General features: G+C 53.9%; 1 protein-coding gene across 3 annotated transcripts in view; it reads left to right on the top strand.

Moving 5' to 3' along the window:
* POLD3 (DNA polymerase delta 3, accessory subunit) overlaps positions 1–16,628 on the top strand; it is a 52,613-nt gene that overhangs the window by 2,449 nt on the left and 33,536 nt on the right. For all 3 annotated transcript variants that reach the window (XM_040339792.1, XM_040339791.1, XM_040339790.1), the window contains exons 2-3: positions 6,711–6,766; positions 11,722–11,824. In XM_040339792.1, the coding sequence (XP_040195726.1) occupies positions 6,711–6,766; positions 11,722–11,824 (159 nt within the window). The remainder of the gene's footprint in view (positions 1–6,710; positions 6,767–11,721; positions 11,825–16,628) is intronic.

Genomic DNA, 16,628 nt, shown 5'->3' with positions numbered 1-16,628 from the left:
CAACGCCGTTACCTAGGATACCCCCCATCACCCATAACAACGCCGTTACCTAGGATACCCCCCATCACCCATAACAACACCGTTACCTAGGATACCCCCATCACCCCTAACAACGCCGTTACCTAGGATACCCCCCATCACCCCTAACAACGCCGTTACCTAGGATACCCCCATCACCCATAACAACACCGTTACCTAGGATACCCCCCATCACCCTAACAACACCGTTACCTAGGATACCCCCCATCACCCCTAACAACACCGTTACCTAGGATACCCCCATCACCCCTAACAACACCGTTACCTAGGATACCCCCATCACCCCTAACAACGCCGTTACCTAGGATACCCCCCCATCACCCCGAGCAACACCGTTACCTAGGATACCCCCCATCACCCCGAGCAACACCGTTACCTAGGACACCCCCCATCACCCCTAACAACCCCTGTTACCTAGGATGGCCCCCATCACCCATAACAACACCGTTACCAAGGATACCCCCCCAACAATACCGTTACCTAGGATACCCCCCCATCACCCCCAACAACGCCGTTACCTAGGATACCCCCCATCACCCCTAACAACGCCGTTACCTAGGATACCCCCCATCACCCCCGTTACCTAGGATACCCCCCATCACCCCTAACAACGCCGTTACCTAAGATACCCCCCATCACCCCTAACAACGCCATTACCTAGGATGCCCCCCATCACCCCTAACAACGCCATTACCTAGGATGCCCCCCATCACCCCTAACAACACCATTACCTAGGATGCCCCCCATCACCCCTAACAACACCGTTACCTAGGATACCCCCCATCACCCCCAACAACACCGTTACCTAGGATGCCCCCCCCCATCTCCCATAACACCGTTACCTAGGATACCCCCCATCCCCCCTACAACCCCTGTTACCTAGGATACCCCCATCACCCATAACAACACCGTTACCTAGGATACCCCCCATCACCCCTAACAACACCGTTACCTAGGATACCCAACAAAACCGTTACCTAGGATACCCCCCATCACCCCTTACAACGCCGTTACCTAGGATGCCCCCCATCACCCATAACAACACCGTTACCAAGGATACACCCCCAACAACACCGTTACCTAGGATACCCCCCATCACCCCCAACAACACCGTTACCTAGGACACCCCCCCCCCCATCACCCCTAACAACACGTTACCTAGGATACCCCCGTCACCCCTAACACCACCGTTACCTAGGACACCCCCCCCCCCATCACCCCTAACAACGCCGTTACCTAGGATACCCCCCATCACCCATAACAACACCGTTACCTAGGATGCCCCCCATCACCCATAACAACACCGTTACCTAGGATACCCCCCATCACCCATAACACCGTTACCTAGGATACCCCCCATCACCCCTAACAACCCCTGTTACCTAGGACACCCCCCATCACCCATAACAACACCGTTACCTAGGATACCCCCCATCACCCCTAACAACACCGTTACCTAGGATGCCCCCCATCACCCATAACAACACCGTTACCTAGGATACCCCCCCAACAACACCGTTACCTAGGATACCCCCCATCACCCCTAACACCATTACCTAGGATGCCCCCCATCACCCATAACAACACCGTTACCTAGGATGCCCCCCATCACCCATAACAACACCGTTACCTAGGATACCCCCCATCACCCATAACACCGTTACCTAGGATGCCCCCCATCACCCATAACACCGTTACCTAGGATACCCCCCATCACCCCTAACAACCCCTGTTACCTAGGACACCCCCCATCACCCATAACAACACCGTTACCTAGGATACCCCCCATCACCCCTAACAACACCGTTACCTAGGATGGCCCCCATCACCCATAACAACACCGTTACCAAGGATACCCCCCCAACAACACCGTTACCTAGGATACCCCCCCCATCACCCCCTAACAACCGTTACCTAGGATACCCCCAACACCCCCAAGAACACCGTTACCTAGGATACCCCCCATCACCCCCAACAACACCGTTACCTAGGATACCCCCCATCACCCCTAACAACGCCGTTACCTAGGATACCCCCCATCACCCCTAACAACGCCGTTACCTAGGATACCCCCCATCACCCCTAACAACGCTGTTACCTAGGATACCCCCATCACCCCTAACAACGCCGTTACCTAGGATACCCCGATCACCCCTAACAACCGTTACCTAGGATACCCCCATCACCCCCAAGAACACCGTTACCTAGGATACCCCCCATCACCCCCAAGAACACCGTTACCTAGGATACCCCCCATCACCCCTAACAACGCCATTACCTAGGATGCCCCCCATCACCCCTAACAACACCATTACCTAGGATGCCCCCCATCACCCCTAACAACACCGTTACCTAGGATACCCCCCATCACCCCCAACAACACCGTTACCTAGGATGCCCCCCCCCATCTCCCATAACACCGTTACCTAGGATACCCCCCATCACCCCTAACAACCCCTGTTACCTAGGACACCCCCCCATCACCCATAACAACACCGTTACCTAGGATACCCCCCATCACCCCTAACAACACCGTTACCTAGGATACCCCCCATCACCCCTAACAACGCCATTACCTAGGATGCCCCCCATCACCCCTAACAACACCATTACCTAGGATGCCCCCCATCACCCCTAACAACACCGTTACCTAGGATACCCCCCATCACCCCCAACAACACCGTTACCTAGGATGCCCCCCCCCCATCTCCCATAACACCGTTACCTAGGATACCCCCCATCACCCCTAACAACCCCTGTTACCTAGGACACCCCCCCATCACCCCCAACAACACCGTTACCTGGGATACCCCCCATCACCCCTAACAACACCGTTGCCTAGGATACCCCCCCCATCATCCCTAACAAGGCCGTTACCTAGGATACCCCCCATTACCTAGGATACCCCCTAACAACGCTGTTACCTAGGATACCCCGATCACCCCTAACAACCGTTACCTAGGATACCCCCATCACCCCCAACAACACCGTTACCTAGGATACCCCCCATCACCCCCCTTACCTAGGATACCCCCCATCACCCCTAACAACGCCGTTACCTAAGATACCCCCCATCACCCCTAACAACGCCGTTACCTAGGATACCCCCCATCACCCCTAACAACGCCGTTACCTAGGATACCCCCCATCACACCTAACAACACCGTTACCTAGGATACCCCCCATCACCCCCAACAACACCGTTACCTAGGATACCCCCCATCACCCCTAACAACGCCGTTACCTAGGATACCCCCCATCACCCCTAACAACGCCGTTACCTAGGATACCCCCCATCACCCCTAACAACGCCGTTACCTAGGATACCCCCCATCACCCCTAACAACGCCGTTACCTAGGATTCCCCCCATCACCCCTAACAATGCCGTTACCTAGGATTCCCCCCATCACCCCCAACAACGCCGTTACCAAGGATACCCCCCCAACAACACCGTTACCTAGGATGCCCCCCATCACCCATAACAACACCATTACCTAGGATGCCCCCCATCACCCATAACAACACCGTTACCTAGGATACCCCCCATCACCCCCAACAACACCGTTACCTAGGATACCCCCCATCACCCCTTACAACGCCGTTACCTAGGATGCCCCCCATCACCCATAACAACACCGTTACCAAGGATACACCCCCAACAACACCGTTACCTAGGATACCCCCCATCACCCCCAACAACACCGTTACCTAGGATACCCCCCATCACCCCCAACAACACCGTTACCTAGGATACCCCCCCATCACCCCCAACAACACCGTTACCTGGGATACCCCCCATCACCCCTAACAACACCGTTGCCTAGGATACCCCCCCATCATCCCTAACAAGGCCGTTACCTAGGATACCCCCCATTACCTAGGATACCCCCTAACAACGCTGTTACCTAGGATACCCCGATCACCCCTAACAACCGTTACCTAGGATACCCCCATCACCCCTAACAACGCCATTACCTAGGATGCCCCCCATCACCCCTAACAACACCATTACCTAGGATGCCCCCCATCACCCCTAACAACACCGTTACCTAGGATACCCCCCATCACCCCCAACAACACCGTTACCTAGGATGCCCCCCCCCATCACCCATAACACCGTTACCTAGGATACCCCCCATCACCCCTAACAACCCCTGTTACCTAGGACACCCCCCCCATCACCCATAACAACACCGTTACCTAGGATACCCCCCATCACCCCTAACAACACCGTTACCTAGGATACCCAACAACACCGTTACCTAGGATACCCCCCATCACCCCTTACAACGCCGTTACCTAGGATGCCCCCCATCACCCCCCAACAACACCGTTACCTAGGATACACCCCCAACAACACCGTTACCAAGGATACACCCCCAACAACACCGTTACCTAGGATACCCCCCATCACCCCCAACAACACCGTTACCTAGGATACCCCCCCATCACCCCCAACAACACCGTTACCTGGGATACCCCCCATCACCCCTAACAACACCGTTGCCTAGGATACCCCCCCCATCATCCCTAACAAGGCCGTTACCTAGGATACCCCCCATTACCTAGGATACCCCCTAACAACGCTGTTACCTAGGATACCCCGATCACCCCTAACAACCGTTACCTAGGATACCCCCATCACCCCCAAGAACACCGTTACCTAGGATACCCCCCATCACCCCTAACAACGCCGTTACCTAAGATACCCCCCATCACCCCTAACAACGCCGTTACCTAGGATACCCCCCATCACCCCCAACAACACCGTTACCTAGGATACCCCCCATCACCCCTAACAACGCCGTTACCTAGGATACCCCCCATCACCCCTAACAACGCCGTTACCTAGGATTCCCCCCCATCACCCCTAACAACGCCGTTACCTAGGATACCCCCCATCACCCCTAACAACGCCGTTACCTAGGATTCCCCCCATCACCCCTAACAATGCCGTTACCTAGGATTCCCCCCATCACCCCCAACAACGCCGTTACCTAGGATACCCCCCATCACCCCTAACAACGCCGTTACCTAGGATTCCCCCCATCACCCCCAACAACGCCGTTACCAAGGATACCCCCCCAACAACACCGTTACCTAGGATGCCCCCCATCACCCATAACAACACCATTACCTAGGATACCCCCCATCACCCCTAACAACACCGTTGCCTAGGATACCCCCCCCCATCATCCCTAACAAGGCCGTTACCTAGGATACCCCCCATTACCTAGGATACCCCCTAACAACGCTGTTACCTAGGATACCCCGATCACCCCTAACAACCGTTACCTAGGATACCCCCATCACCCCCAAGAACACCGTTACCTAGGATACCCCCCATCTCCCCCGTTACCTAGGATACCCCCCATCACCCCCGTTACCTAGGATACCCCCATCACCCCCAAGAACACCGTTACCTAGGATACCCCCCATCACCCCCGTTACCTAGGATACCCCCCATCACCCCTAACAACGCCGTTACCTAAGATACCCCCCATCACCCCTAACAACAGTGTTACCTAGGATACCCCGTAGCCCCTAACAACACCAGATAAGGGGGGGGGCGGGGCGCCAGAGATAAAATGATAATTCTCCCGCTCTACAAGACTCTGGTCCGGCTGCACCTGGAGTGTGCCGTCCAGTTCTGGGCACCAGTCCTCAGGAAGGGTGTATTGGAAATGGAGCGATTATAAAGAAGGGCAACAAAGCTAATAAAGGTTCTGGAGTACCTTTTTTTTTTTTTTTGAGTGTCAAATTAAAAAAAAGGAACATTTTAACAATAAAAAATAAATAATTTAAAGCGCCCCTCCCCCAGTGAGCTCCCACACAGAAACAAACGCGTATGTAAGTCCCGCCCTCATATGAAAACGGTGTTCAAACCACACATGTGAGGTGTCGCCGTAAACGCTAGAGCGAAAGCAATAATTCTATCCCTAGACCTCCTCTGTAACTCAAAACATGCAACCTGTAAAAAAAATTAAAGCGTCGCCTATGGGGATTTTAAAGTACCAAAGTTTGGCGCCATTCCACGAGCGTGTGCAATTTGGAAGCGTGACATGTTGGGTATCTATTTACTCGGCATAACTTCATCTTTCACATTATGAAAAAAAAAACGCATTTGAAAAATTGTTGCGCAAATACCGTGCATGATAAAAAGGTTGCAACGACTTCCATTTTATTTACCAGGGTCTCTGCTAAAAAAACATATGTAGTGTTTGGGGGGTTCTGAGTAATTTTCTAGCAAACAAATTATGATTTTTACATCTAGGAGAGAAATGTCAGAATCGGCCTGGGTGGCGAGGGGTTTAACTATATAGAGGGTTCTTTACTGCAAGAGCGGCAAGGATGTGGAATTCCCTTCCACAGGCGGTGGTCTCAGCGGGGAGGAGCATCGATAGTTTCAGGAAACTATTAGATAAGCACAACATACAGGGATATACAATGTAATACTGATATATAATCACACACACTTTTTTTTCAACCTCACCTACTATGTATAGATGGGCCGCCATTGCTTACACCAGTGATCTCCAATTGCCCCTCCCCCAATGCCCGTTTTTTTCTCTCTCTCTGCCCAGGCTGACCTTATTACTTGTATTTCTTCCTGCTTTGCTCCTATTCTTAGTTTTGATTTCTGATTCTGTTCCTCTTTGTCTTCTTGTAGGTGACCTATAAGTGGCTGAGCCACACGTTGGGGGTCCATGTCAATCAAGCTAAACAGTGAGTACCCAGAATCGGGTCCCGTGACCCCCCCCCAATGTACAATTTCCTTGAGATCTATCGAGTATGTAATGCAAGGGCCTCCCTGATTGGATAGAAGTTGATTAGTTCAGGTTGGTCCTCATATTGCAAAATTTGACTCGTGTGGGGTCGGGGAGACAGATGACGGGCTCTTCTTGGGTTCAGGTAGACGGATGACGGGCTCTTCTCTCTTCTTGGTTTCGGGTAGACAGATGACGGGCTCTTCTCTCTTCTTGGTGTTGGGTAGACGGATGACGGGCTCTTCTCTCTTCTTGGTGTTGGGTAGACGGATGACGGGCTCTTCTCTCTTCTTGGTTTCGGGTAGACAGATGACGGGCTCTTCTCTCCTCTTGGTGTCCGGTAGACAGATGACGGGCTCTTCTCTCCTCTTGGTGTCGGGGAGACAGATGACGGGCTCTTCTCTCCTCTTGGTGTCGGGGAGACAGATGACGGGCTCTTCTCTCCTCTTGGTGTCGGGGAGACAGATGACGGGCTCTTCTCTCCTCCTGGGGTCGGGGAGACAGATGACGGGCTCTTCTCTCTTCTTGGGTTCAGGTAGACAGATGACGGGCTCTTCTCTCTTCTTGGTTTCGGGTAGACAGATGACGGGCTCTTCTCTCCTCTTGGTGTCCGGTAGACAGATGACGGGCTCTTCTCTCCTCCTGGGGTCGGGGAGACAGATGACGGGCTCTTCTCTCCTCTTGGTGTCCGGTAGACAGATGACGGGCTCTTCTCTCCTCTTGGTGTCGGGGAGACAGATGACGGGCTCTTCTCTCCTCTTGGTGTCGGGGAGACAGATGACGGGCTCTTCTCTCCTCCTGGGGTCGGGGAGACAGATGACGGGCTCTTCTCTCTTCTTGGGTTCAGGTAGACAGATGACGGGCTCTTCTCTCTTCTTGGTGTTGGGTAGACAGATGACGGGCTCTTCTCTCTTCTTGGTGTTGGGTAGACAGATGACGGGCTCTTCTCTCCTCTTGGGGTCGGGTAGACAGATGACGGGCTCTTCTCTCCTCTTGGGGTTTGGGAGACAGATGACGGGCTCTTCTCTCTTCTTGGTGTTGGGTAGACAGATGACGGGCTCTTCTCTCTTCTTGGTGTTGGGTAGACAGATGACGGGCTCTTCTCTCTTCTTGGTGTTGGGTAGACAGATGACGGGCTCTTCTCTCCTCTTGGTGTTGGGGAGACAGATGACGGGCTCTTCTCTCCTCTTGGTGTCGGGTAGACAGATGACGGGCTCTTCTCTCCTCTTGGTGTTGGGGAGACAGATGACGGGCTCTTCTCTCCACTTGGTTTCGGGTAGACAGATGACGGGCTCTTCTCTCTTCTTGGGTTCAGGTAGACAGATGACGGGCTCTTCTCTCTTCTTGGTGTTGGGTAGACAGATGACGGGCTCTTCTCTCCTCTTGGTGTCGGGGAGACAGATGACGGGCTCTTCTCTCCTCTTGGTGTCGGGGAGACAGATGACGGGCTCTTCTCTCCTCTTGGAGTCGGGGAGACAGATGACGGGCTCTTCTCTCCTCTTGGTGTCGGGGAGACAGATGACGGGCTCTTCTCTCCTCCTGGGGTCGGGGAGACAGATGACGGGCTCTTCTCTCTTCTTGGGTTCAGGTAGACAGATGACGGGCTCTTCTCTCTTCTTGGTGTTGGGTAGACAGATGACGGGCTCTTCTCTCTTCTTGGTGTTGGGTAGACAGATGACGGGCTCTTCTCTCTTCTTGGTGTTGGGTAGACAGATGACGGGCTCTTCTCTCCTCTTGGGGTCGGGTAGACAGATGACGGGCTCTTCTCTCCTCTTGGGGTTTGGGAGACAGATGACGGGCTCTTCTCTCTTCTTGGTGTTGGGTAGACAGATGACGGGCTCTTCTCTCTTCTTGGTGTTGGGTAGACAGATGACGGGCTCTTCTCTCTTCTTGGTGTTGGGTAGACAGATGACGGGCTCTTCTCTCCTCTTGGTGTTGGGGAGACAGATGACGGGCTCTTCTCTCCTCTTGGTGTCGGGTAGACAGATGACGGGCTCTTCTCTCCTCTTGGTGTTGGGTAGACAGATGACGGGCTCTTCTCTCTTCTTGGGTTCAGGTAGACAGATGACGGGCTCTTCTCTCTTCTTGGTGTTGGGTAGACAGATGACGGGCTCTTCTCTCTTCTTGGTGTTGGGTAGACAGATGACGGGCTCTTCTCTCTTCTTGGTGTTGGGTAGACAGATGACGGGCTCTTCTCTCCTCTTGGGGTCGGGTAGACAGATGACGGGCTCTTCTCTCCTCTTGGGGTCGGGGAGACAGATGACGGGCTCTTCTCTCCTCTTGGGGTCGGGTAGACAGATGACGGGCTCTTCTCTCCTCTTGGGGTCGGGGAGACAGATGACAGGCTCTTCTCTCCTCTTGGTGTCGGGTAGACAGATGACGGGCTCTTCTCTCCTCCTTGGGGTCCGGTAGACAGATGACGGCCTCTTTGGGTCGGGGAGACGGGCTCTTCTCTCCTCCTCTTTGGGTCGGGGAGACGGGCTCTTCTCTCCTCCTCTTGGGGTCGGGGAGACGGGCTCTTCTCTCCTCCTCTTGGGGTCGGGGAGACGGGCTCTTCTCTCCTCCTCTTGGGGTCGGGGAGACGGGCTCTTCTCTCCTCCTCTTGGGGTCGGGGAGACGGGCTCTTCTCTCCTCCTCTTGGGGTCGGGGAGACGGACTCTTCTTCTCTCCTCCTCTTGGGGTTGGCTAGACGGATGACGGACTCTTCTTCTCTCCTCCTCTTGGGGTCGGGGAGACGGACTCTTCTTCTCTCCTCCTCTTGGGGTCGGCTAGACGGACTCTTCTTCTCTCCTCCTCTTGGGGTCGGCTAGACGGACTCTTCTTCTCTCCTCCTCTTGGGGTCGGGGAGACGGGCTCTTCTTCTCTCCTCCTCTTGGGGTCGGGGAGACGGGCTCTTCTTCTCTCCTCCTCTTGGGGTCGGGGAGACGGGCTCTTCTTCTCTCCTCCTCTTGGGGTCGGGGAGACGGGCTCTTCTTCTCTCCTCCTCTTGGGGTCGGGGAGACGGGCTCTTCTTCTCTCCTCCTCTTGGGGTCGGGGAGACGGGCTCTTCTTCTCTCCTCCTCTTGGGGTTGGGTAGACAGATGACGGGCTCTTCTCTCCTCCTCTTGAGGTCGGGGAGGCGGACTCTTCTTCTTCTCTCCTCCTCTTGGGGTCGGCTAGACGGACTCTTCTTCTTCTCTCCTCCTCTTGGTGTTGGGTAGACAGGTGACGGGCTCTTCTCTCCTCCTCTTGAGGTCGGGAGGCGGACTCTTCTTCTCTCCTCCTCTTGGGGTCGGGGAGACGGGCTCTTCTCTCCTCCTCTTGGGGTCGGGGAGACGGGCTCTTCTTCTCTCCTCCTCTTGGGGTCGGGATGACGGGCTCTTCTTCTCTCCTCCTCTTGGGGTCGGGATGACGGACTCTTCTTCTCTCCTCCTCTTGGGGTCGGGGAGACGGGCTCTTCTTCTCTCCTCCTCTTGGGGTCGGGGAGACGGGCTCTTCTTCTCTCCTCCTCTTGGGGTCGGGGAGACGGGCTCTTCTTCTCTCCTCCTCTTGGGGTCGGGGAGACGGGCTCTTCTTCTCTCCTCCTCTTGGGGTCGGGGAGACGGGCTCTTCTTCTCTCCTCCTCTTGGGGTCGGGGAGACGGACTCTTCTTCTTCTCTCCTCCTCTTGGGGTCGGGGAGACGGACTCTTCTTCTTCTCTCCTCCTCTTGGGGTCGGGGAGACGGACTCTTCTTCTTCTCTCCTCCTCTTGGGGTCGGGGAGACGGACTCTTCTTCTTCTCTCCTCCTCTTGGGGTCGGGGAGACGGACTCTTCTTCTTCTCTCCTCCTCTTGGGGTCGGGGAGACGGACTCTTCTTCTTCTCTCCTCCTCTTGGGGTCGGGGAGACGGACTCTTCTTCTTCTCTCCTCCTCTTGGGGTCGGGGAGACGGACTCTTCTTCTTCTCTCCTCCTCTTGGGGTCGGGGAGACGGACTCTTCTTCTTCTCTCCTCCTCTTGGGGTCGGGGAGACGGACTCTTCTTCTTCTCTCCTCCTCTTGGGGTCGGGGAGACGGACTCTTCTTCTTCTCTCCTCCTCTTGGGGTCGGGGAGACGGACTCTTCTTCTTCTCTCCTCCTCTTGGGGTCGGGGAGACGGACTCTTCTTCTTCTCTCCTCCTCTTGGGGTCGGGGAGACGGACTCTTCTTCTTCTCTCCTCCTCTTGGGGTCGGGGAGACGGACTCTTCTTCTTCTCTCCTCCTCTTGGGGTCGGGGAGACGGACTCTTCTTCTTCTCTCCTCCTCTTGGGGTCGGGGAGACGGACTCTTCTTCTTCTCTCCTCCTCTTGGGGTCGGGGAGACGGACTCTTCTTCTTCTCTCCTCCTCTTGGGGTCGGGGAGACGGACTCTTCTTCTTCTCTCCTCCTCTTGGGGTCGGGGAGACGGACTCTTCTTCTTCTCTCCTCCTCTTGGGGTCGGGGAGACGGACTCTTCTTCTTCTCTCCTCCTCTTGGGGTCGGGGAGACGGACTCTTCTTCTTCTCTCCTCCTCTTGGGGTCGGGGAGACGGACTCTTCTTCTCTCCTCCTCTTGGGGTCGGGGAGACAGATGACGGGCTCTTCTCTCCTCCTCTTGAGGTCGGGGAGGCGGACTCTTCTTCTTCTCTCCTCCTCTTGGGGTCGGCTAGACGGACTCTTCTTCTTCTCTCCTCCTCTTGGGGTTGGGTAGACAGATGACGGGCTCTTCTCTCCTCCTCTTGAGGTCGGGAGGCGGACTCTTCTTCTCTCCTCCTCTTGGGATCGGGAGGCGGACTCTTCTTCTCTCCTCCTCTTGGGGTCGGGGAGACGGATGACGGACTCTTCTTCTCTCCTCCTCCTTGAGGTCGGGGATGACGGACTCTTCTTCTCTCCTCCTTTTGGGGTCGGGATGACGGACTCTTCTTCTCTCCTCCTCTCTGCAGGATGCTGTATGATTATGTCACCCGGAAGAGGAAGGAGAATCAAAGCGCTCACGTACACGTCACGTACCTGGTGACGGGGAAATGTGTGACGGAGGGATTTCCGGTGAGTAGAATTCCTCCGGGAGATCGGTATTGGTGGTGAAGGGTCCAAACATTGGCTTCCTATGTCTGTGAATGGTGGAGTGTGAAATTGTACCCCAAGGAATTTACGTCTTTTTTTACACAAATAGAGCTTTCTTTTGGTGGTATTTGATCACCTCTGCGGTTTTTATTTTTTGCGCTATAAACAAAAATAGAGCGTCAATTTTTCAAATTAAAAAAATAAATCAGTTTAGGCCGATTATGTATTCTACATATTTTTGGAAAAATTCTAAAAAAAACGCAATAAGCGTATATAGATTTACGCAAACATTTTATAGCGTCTATGGCAGGGGTGGGCAATTATTTTTTCGATGGGGCCACATGAGAAACTAAAAATATTTTGGAGGGCCGGGCCAAAAGGCTAAACTCAATACTGCATAAAATCAATTGTATTTCTTTATAAAAAGCAGTAAATATCATTGTTGGAAAACTGGTACGAGTACTTGTTATAGACATGGCACAGGAGGGGGACAGAGGCTGGGGACATGGCACAGGAGGGGGACAGAGGCTGGGGACATGGCACAGGAGGGGGACAGAGGCTGGGGACATGGCACAGGAGGGGGACAGAGGCTGGGGACATGACACAGGAGGGGGACAGACGCTGGGGACATGACACAGGAGGGGGACAGAGGCTGGGGACATGACACAGGAGGGGGACAGAGGCTGGGGACATGACACAGGAGGGGGACAGACGCTGGGGACATGACACAGGAGGGGGACAGACGCTGGGGACATGGCACAGGAGGGGGACAGACGCTGGGGACATGGCACAGGAGGGGGACAGACACTGGGGACATGGCACAGGAAGGGGACAGAGGCTGCGGACATGACACAGGAGGGGGACAGAGGCTGGGGACATGACACAGGAGGGGGACAGACGCTGGGGACATGACACAGGAGGGGGACAGACGCTGGGGACATGGCACAGGAGGGGGACAGACGCTGGGGACATGGCACAGGAGGGGGACAGACACTGGGGACATGGCACAGGAGGGGGACAGACGCTGGGGACATGACACAGGAGGGGGACAGACGCTGGGGACAGGCAGCCACTGTTTAATCAATAACAATTGATTAAACAGTGGCAGCATGTGATGGCACAGTGGCTGCGTGTGATGGCACAGTGGTTGCGTTTGATGGGCACAGTGGCGACAATTGATGGCACAGTGGCTGCGTGTGATGGGCACAGTGGCAACAATTGATGGCACAGTGACTGCGTGTGTTGGCACAGTGGCTGCATGTGATGGCACAGTGGCTGCGTGTTATTGGCACAGTGGCTGCGTGTTATTGGCACAGTGGCTGCGTGTTATTGGCACAGTGGCTGCGTGTTATTGGCACAGTGGCTGCGTGTTATTGGCACAGTGGCTGCGTGTTATTGGCACAGTGGCTGCGTGTTATTGGCACAGTGGCTGCGTGTTATTGGCACAGTGGCTGCGTGTTATTGGCACAGTGGCTGCGTGTTATTGGCACAGTGGCTGCGTGTTATTGGCACAGTGGCTGCGTTTGATGGGCACAGTGGCTGCGTTTGATGGGCACAGTGGCTGCGTGTGATTGGCACAGTGGCTGCGTGTGATTGGCACAGTGGCTGTGTTTGGGAACAGTGGCAACAATTGATTGCACAGTGGCTGCGTGTGATTGGCACAGTGGCTGTGTTTGGGAACAGTGGCAACAATTGATTGCACAGTGGCTGCGTGTGATTGGCACAGTGGCTGCGTGTGATTGGCACAGTGGCTGCGTGTGATTGGCACAGTGGCTGCATGTGATTGGCACAGTGGCGACAATTTATGGTGGCACAGTGGCTGCGTGTGTTGGCACAGTGGCTGCGTGTGTTGGCACAAGTGGCTGCACAGTAGCTGCATTTGATGACACAGTAGCTGCGTTTGGCACAGTAGCTGCGTTTCATGGCAACAGTGGCTGCGTTTGATGGCACAGTAGCTGCGTTTGGCACAGTGGCTGCGTTTGATGGGCACAGTGGCTGCGTTTGATGGCACAGTAGCTGCGTTTGATGGCACAGTAGCTGCGTTTGATGGCACAGTAGCTGCGTTTGATGGCACAGTAGCTGCGTTTGATGGCACAGTAGCTGCGTTTGATGGGCACAGTGGCTGCGTTTGATGGGCACAGTGGCTGCGTTTGATGGGCACAGTGGCTGCGTTTGATGGGCACAGTGGCTGCGTTTGATGGGCACAGTGGCTGCGTTTGATGGGCACAGTGGCTGCGTTTGATGGGCACAGTGGCTGCGTTTGATGGGCACAGTGGCTGCGTTTGATGGCACAGTAGCTGCGTTTGGCACAGTGGCTGTGGTTGATAGGCACAGTGGCTGCAATTGAGGTTTTTTTTTTTCATTTTGAGCACCAGCCGCCACTGGTCAGAGACCTATCTGTACTATCAGGGAAGACATCCACTGGTCGTGTATGACCACTGATCAATGACAGCATGATCTTATAAAGTGAAATTCCATTCTCAGCTCTACAATACTGCAGTGTTGCTTTATGGGTAACAGATTTGCTTTAAACATTGCTGTAGTTGCAAAGGATAGGGGGTGAGCGTGAAATAAAAACATCTCTTCTAGATTATTGGTTACCCATTCACCCTGGAGAAATGTATTAGCACTTATGTTGTAAGCTGCGCAGATGGTATTTTCTACGTGTATTTTACTCTTAGGGTTGCGGTATAACAAGCTCGGCTAACTGAATGCTTCATTTAATTTTTTAACAAGCATCCCGCATCAAAGGGAAAAAAAATAAGCAATAGTCTTTAAAGCTTTTGAGATTCAAATGCACTTATTGCTGTCAGCATTCAGCTCCTAAATGACACATTATGAGAGTTAAATGCAGAATGCATTTCACGGCTTTCACAATAAACAAAAGTAAAGTTCTAACAAGATGTATTTCATTTCTGGAAGAAGAAAAAAGTTTTCGCAACTTTTTGACCTCATGCACCCTGAGCATCAAAAATGCTGACCCCTCCCGCCCCTGCCTACTGTTATCACCGCGGTGGGGAACATTATAGACAGCGTTCGTTTGAACAGCTGTTTTCCCCGCTGCGCATAGACACTCCCCCTTGGACGGATCTGTCCAATCGCGAGCAAGGGGGAGTGTCTATGTGACTCGCGATTGGACAGATCCGTCCAAGGGGGAGTGTCTATGCGCGGTGGGGAAAACAGCTGTTCAAACGAACGCTGTCTGTAATTTTCCCCGCCGTGGTGATTAACGTGGCAGCGGCGGCGGGGGGGGCCGGATTAAAAGGTCCGCCGGGCCGTATACGGCCCGCGGGCCGTAGTTTGCCCAGGTCTGGTGTAGATCATTGCTTCCACACAGAAAGAAAGTGTCCTCCCCTGCAGCATGCTGGCAGAGAACGGGCTTTTCTAAAGAAAACAAACCACAAAGATTTTGCAACCCCCCCCCCCCCCATGACAATGGTTCCAAAAATGTGTCAAAATGTGTCCGCCATAATGTCGCAGTCACGAAAAAAATCGCTGATCGCCGCCATTAGTAGTAAAAAAATAAAATTAAAAATATTAATAAAAATGCCATAAAACTATCCCCTATTTTGTAAACGCTATAAATTTTACGCAAACCAACCGATAAACGCTTATTGCGATTTTTACCAAAAAAAAGGTAGAAGAATACGCGATTTTTTTTCTCGCTTTTTTTATTATTTTGTTCCTGCATTTTTGAATCCTGCGATTCTTCTATCAACAGCCGACTGGGTGACAGGCTGGGTCCTCGACTCTTGTAGTCCCCCCATGTTCGGCCTTCGAGCGTGTGCCGGCCCTCAGCTCAGCTTTGGGACGTCCACGACAGGCCCCATTGCTCCAGGGGCGGCCGGGGAACTTTGGTTCTAGGGCACACATATGACCGGTCTCTATGGCTTTGTCACAGTGTGTCTGGCCGACAGCCATGCCGTTTACGGACGTTGGTTCTGTCTGGGATACCTCCAGCCGGGTAGTCGCAGGACAGGTAAGTAGTGGCCCCTTACTCAGGTAAGTGGTCTGGCTGGTGGTTTCCCTGGGGAGGTCGACTGAGGGTCCGCCCTGCTTTCCTCTCTCCCCTTCCTCTCCCTCCTTCCCCTGACTGGGTAGTGGCTGTGAAGGGGGGCCTCCTGGGTTTTCTTTGTTACCACCGGGGCCCGTGTGTTGTTAGGGGGACTGTGTTGTTACTCTGGGGGGTGCTGCTGTGTGCTGCTGTGTTCTATGAGGTAATTTTTACCTCAGACAGCGGCCGTCTTGGAAATCTCCTTGGTAACGCTGTGATTCTTTTCTGAGGTAACAAAGCAGTCAGTGCTGCTGTGTTCTATGAGGTAATTTTTACCTCAGACAGCGGCCATCTTGGAAATCTCCTTGGTAACGATGTGATTCTTCCCTGAGATGACTCGGCACAGCCTCTGGTCAGTTTTAGTGCTGTTACAGTTTTAGTGCTGTGAATCTTCCATGAGGTGAATACACATCACAGTCAGCACATCAGAGCACACCTGAGGTTTTTCAGCTCCCTCTGCAGCTGGGTGGGGTGGTGAATACCGGGGGCCCCCATGCTCTGCAATAGCAGCAAGGAGGTGACCAGTGGGGTTTTTTTGTCCTGCCTTGCAGGGTGGGTGACTCAGCGCTGACACTATGGAACTCAAGCTATGCCTGAGTTAACCCTTAACGCCCCTCCCCCTGCCACATCTGTTATGTTGGCTGTCCTGGGTTTCTTGCCAGGTTTGAAGCAGCTAGTGCCCAGATGGGGGGTAAAAAAGCGCCCCCTCCCTGAAGCCTGCTTCTGGGGATG

The sequence above is a fragment of the Rana temporaria genome, chromosome 2, assembly GCF_905171775.1.
Source record: "Rana temporaria chromosome 2, aRanTem1.1, whole genome shotgun sequence".
In the NCBI taxonomy this organism is placed as follows: domain Eukaryota; kingdom Metazoa; phylum Chordata; class Amphibia; order Anura; family Ranidae; genus Rana; species Rana temporaria.
The sequence above is the reverse complement of the archived record's forward strand: the minus strand, read 5'-3'. Positions and strand labels throughout refer to the sequence as shown.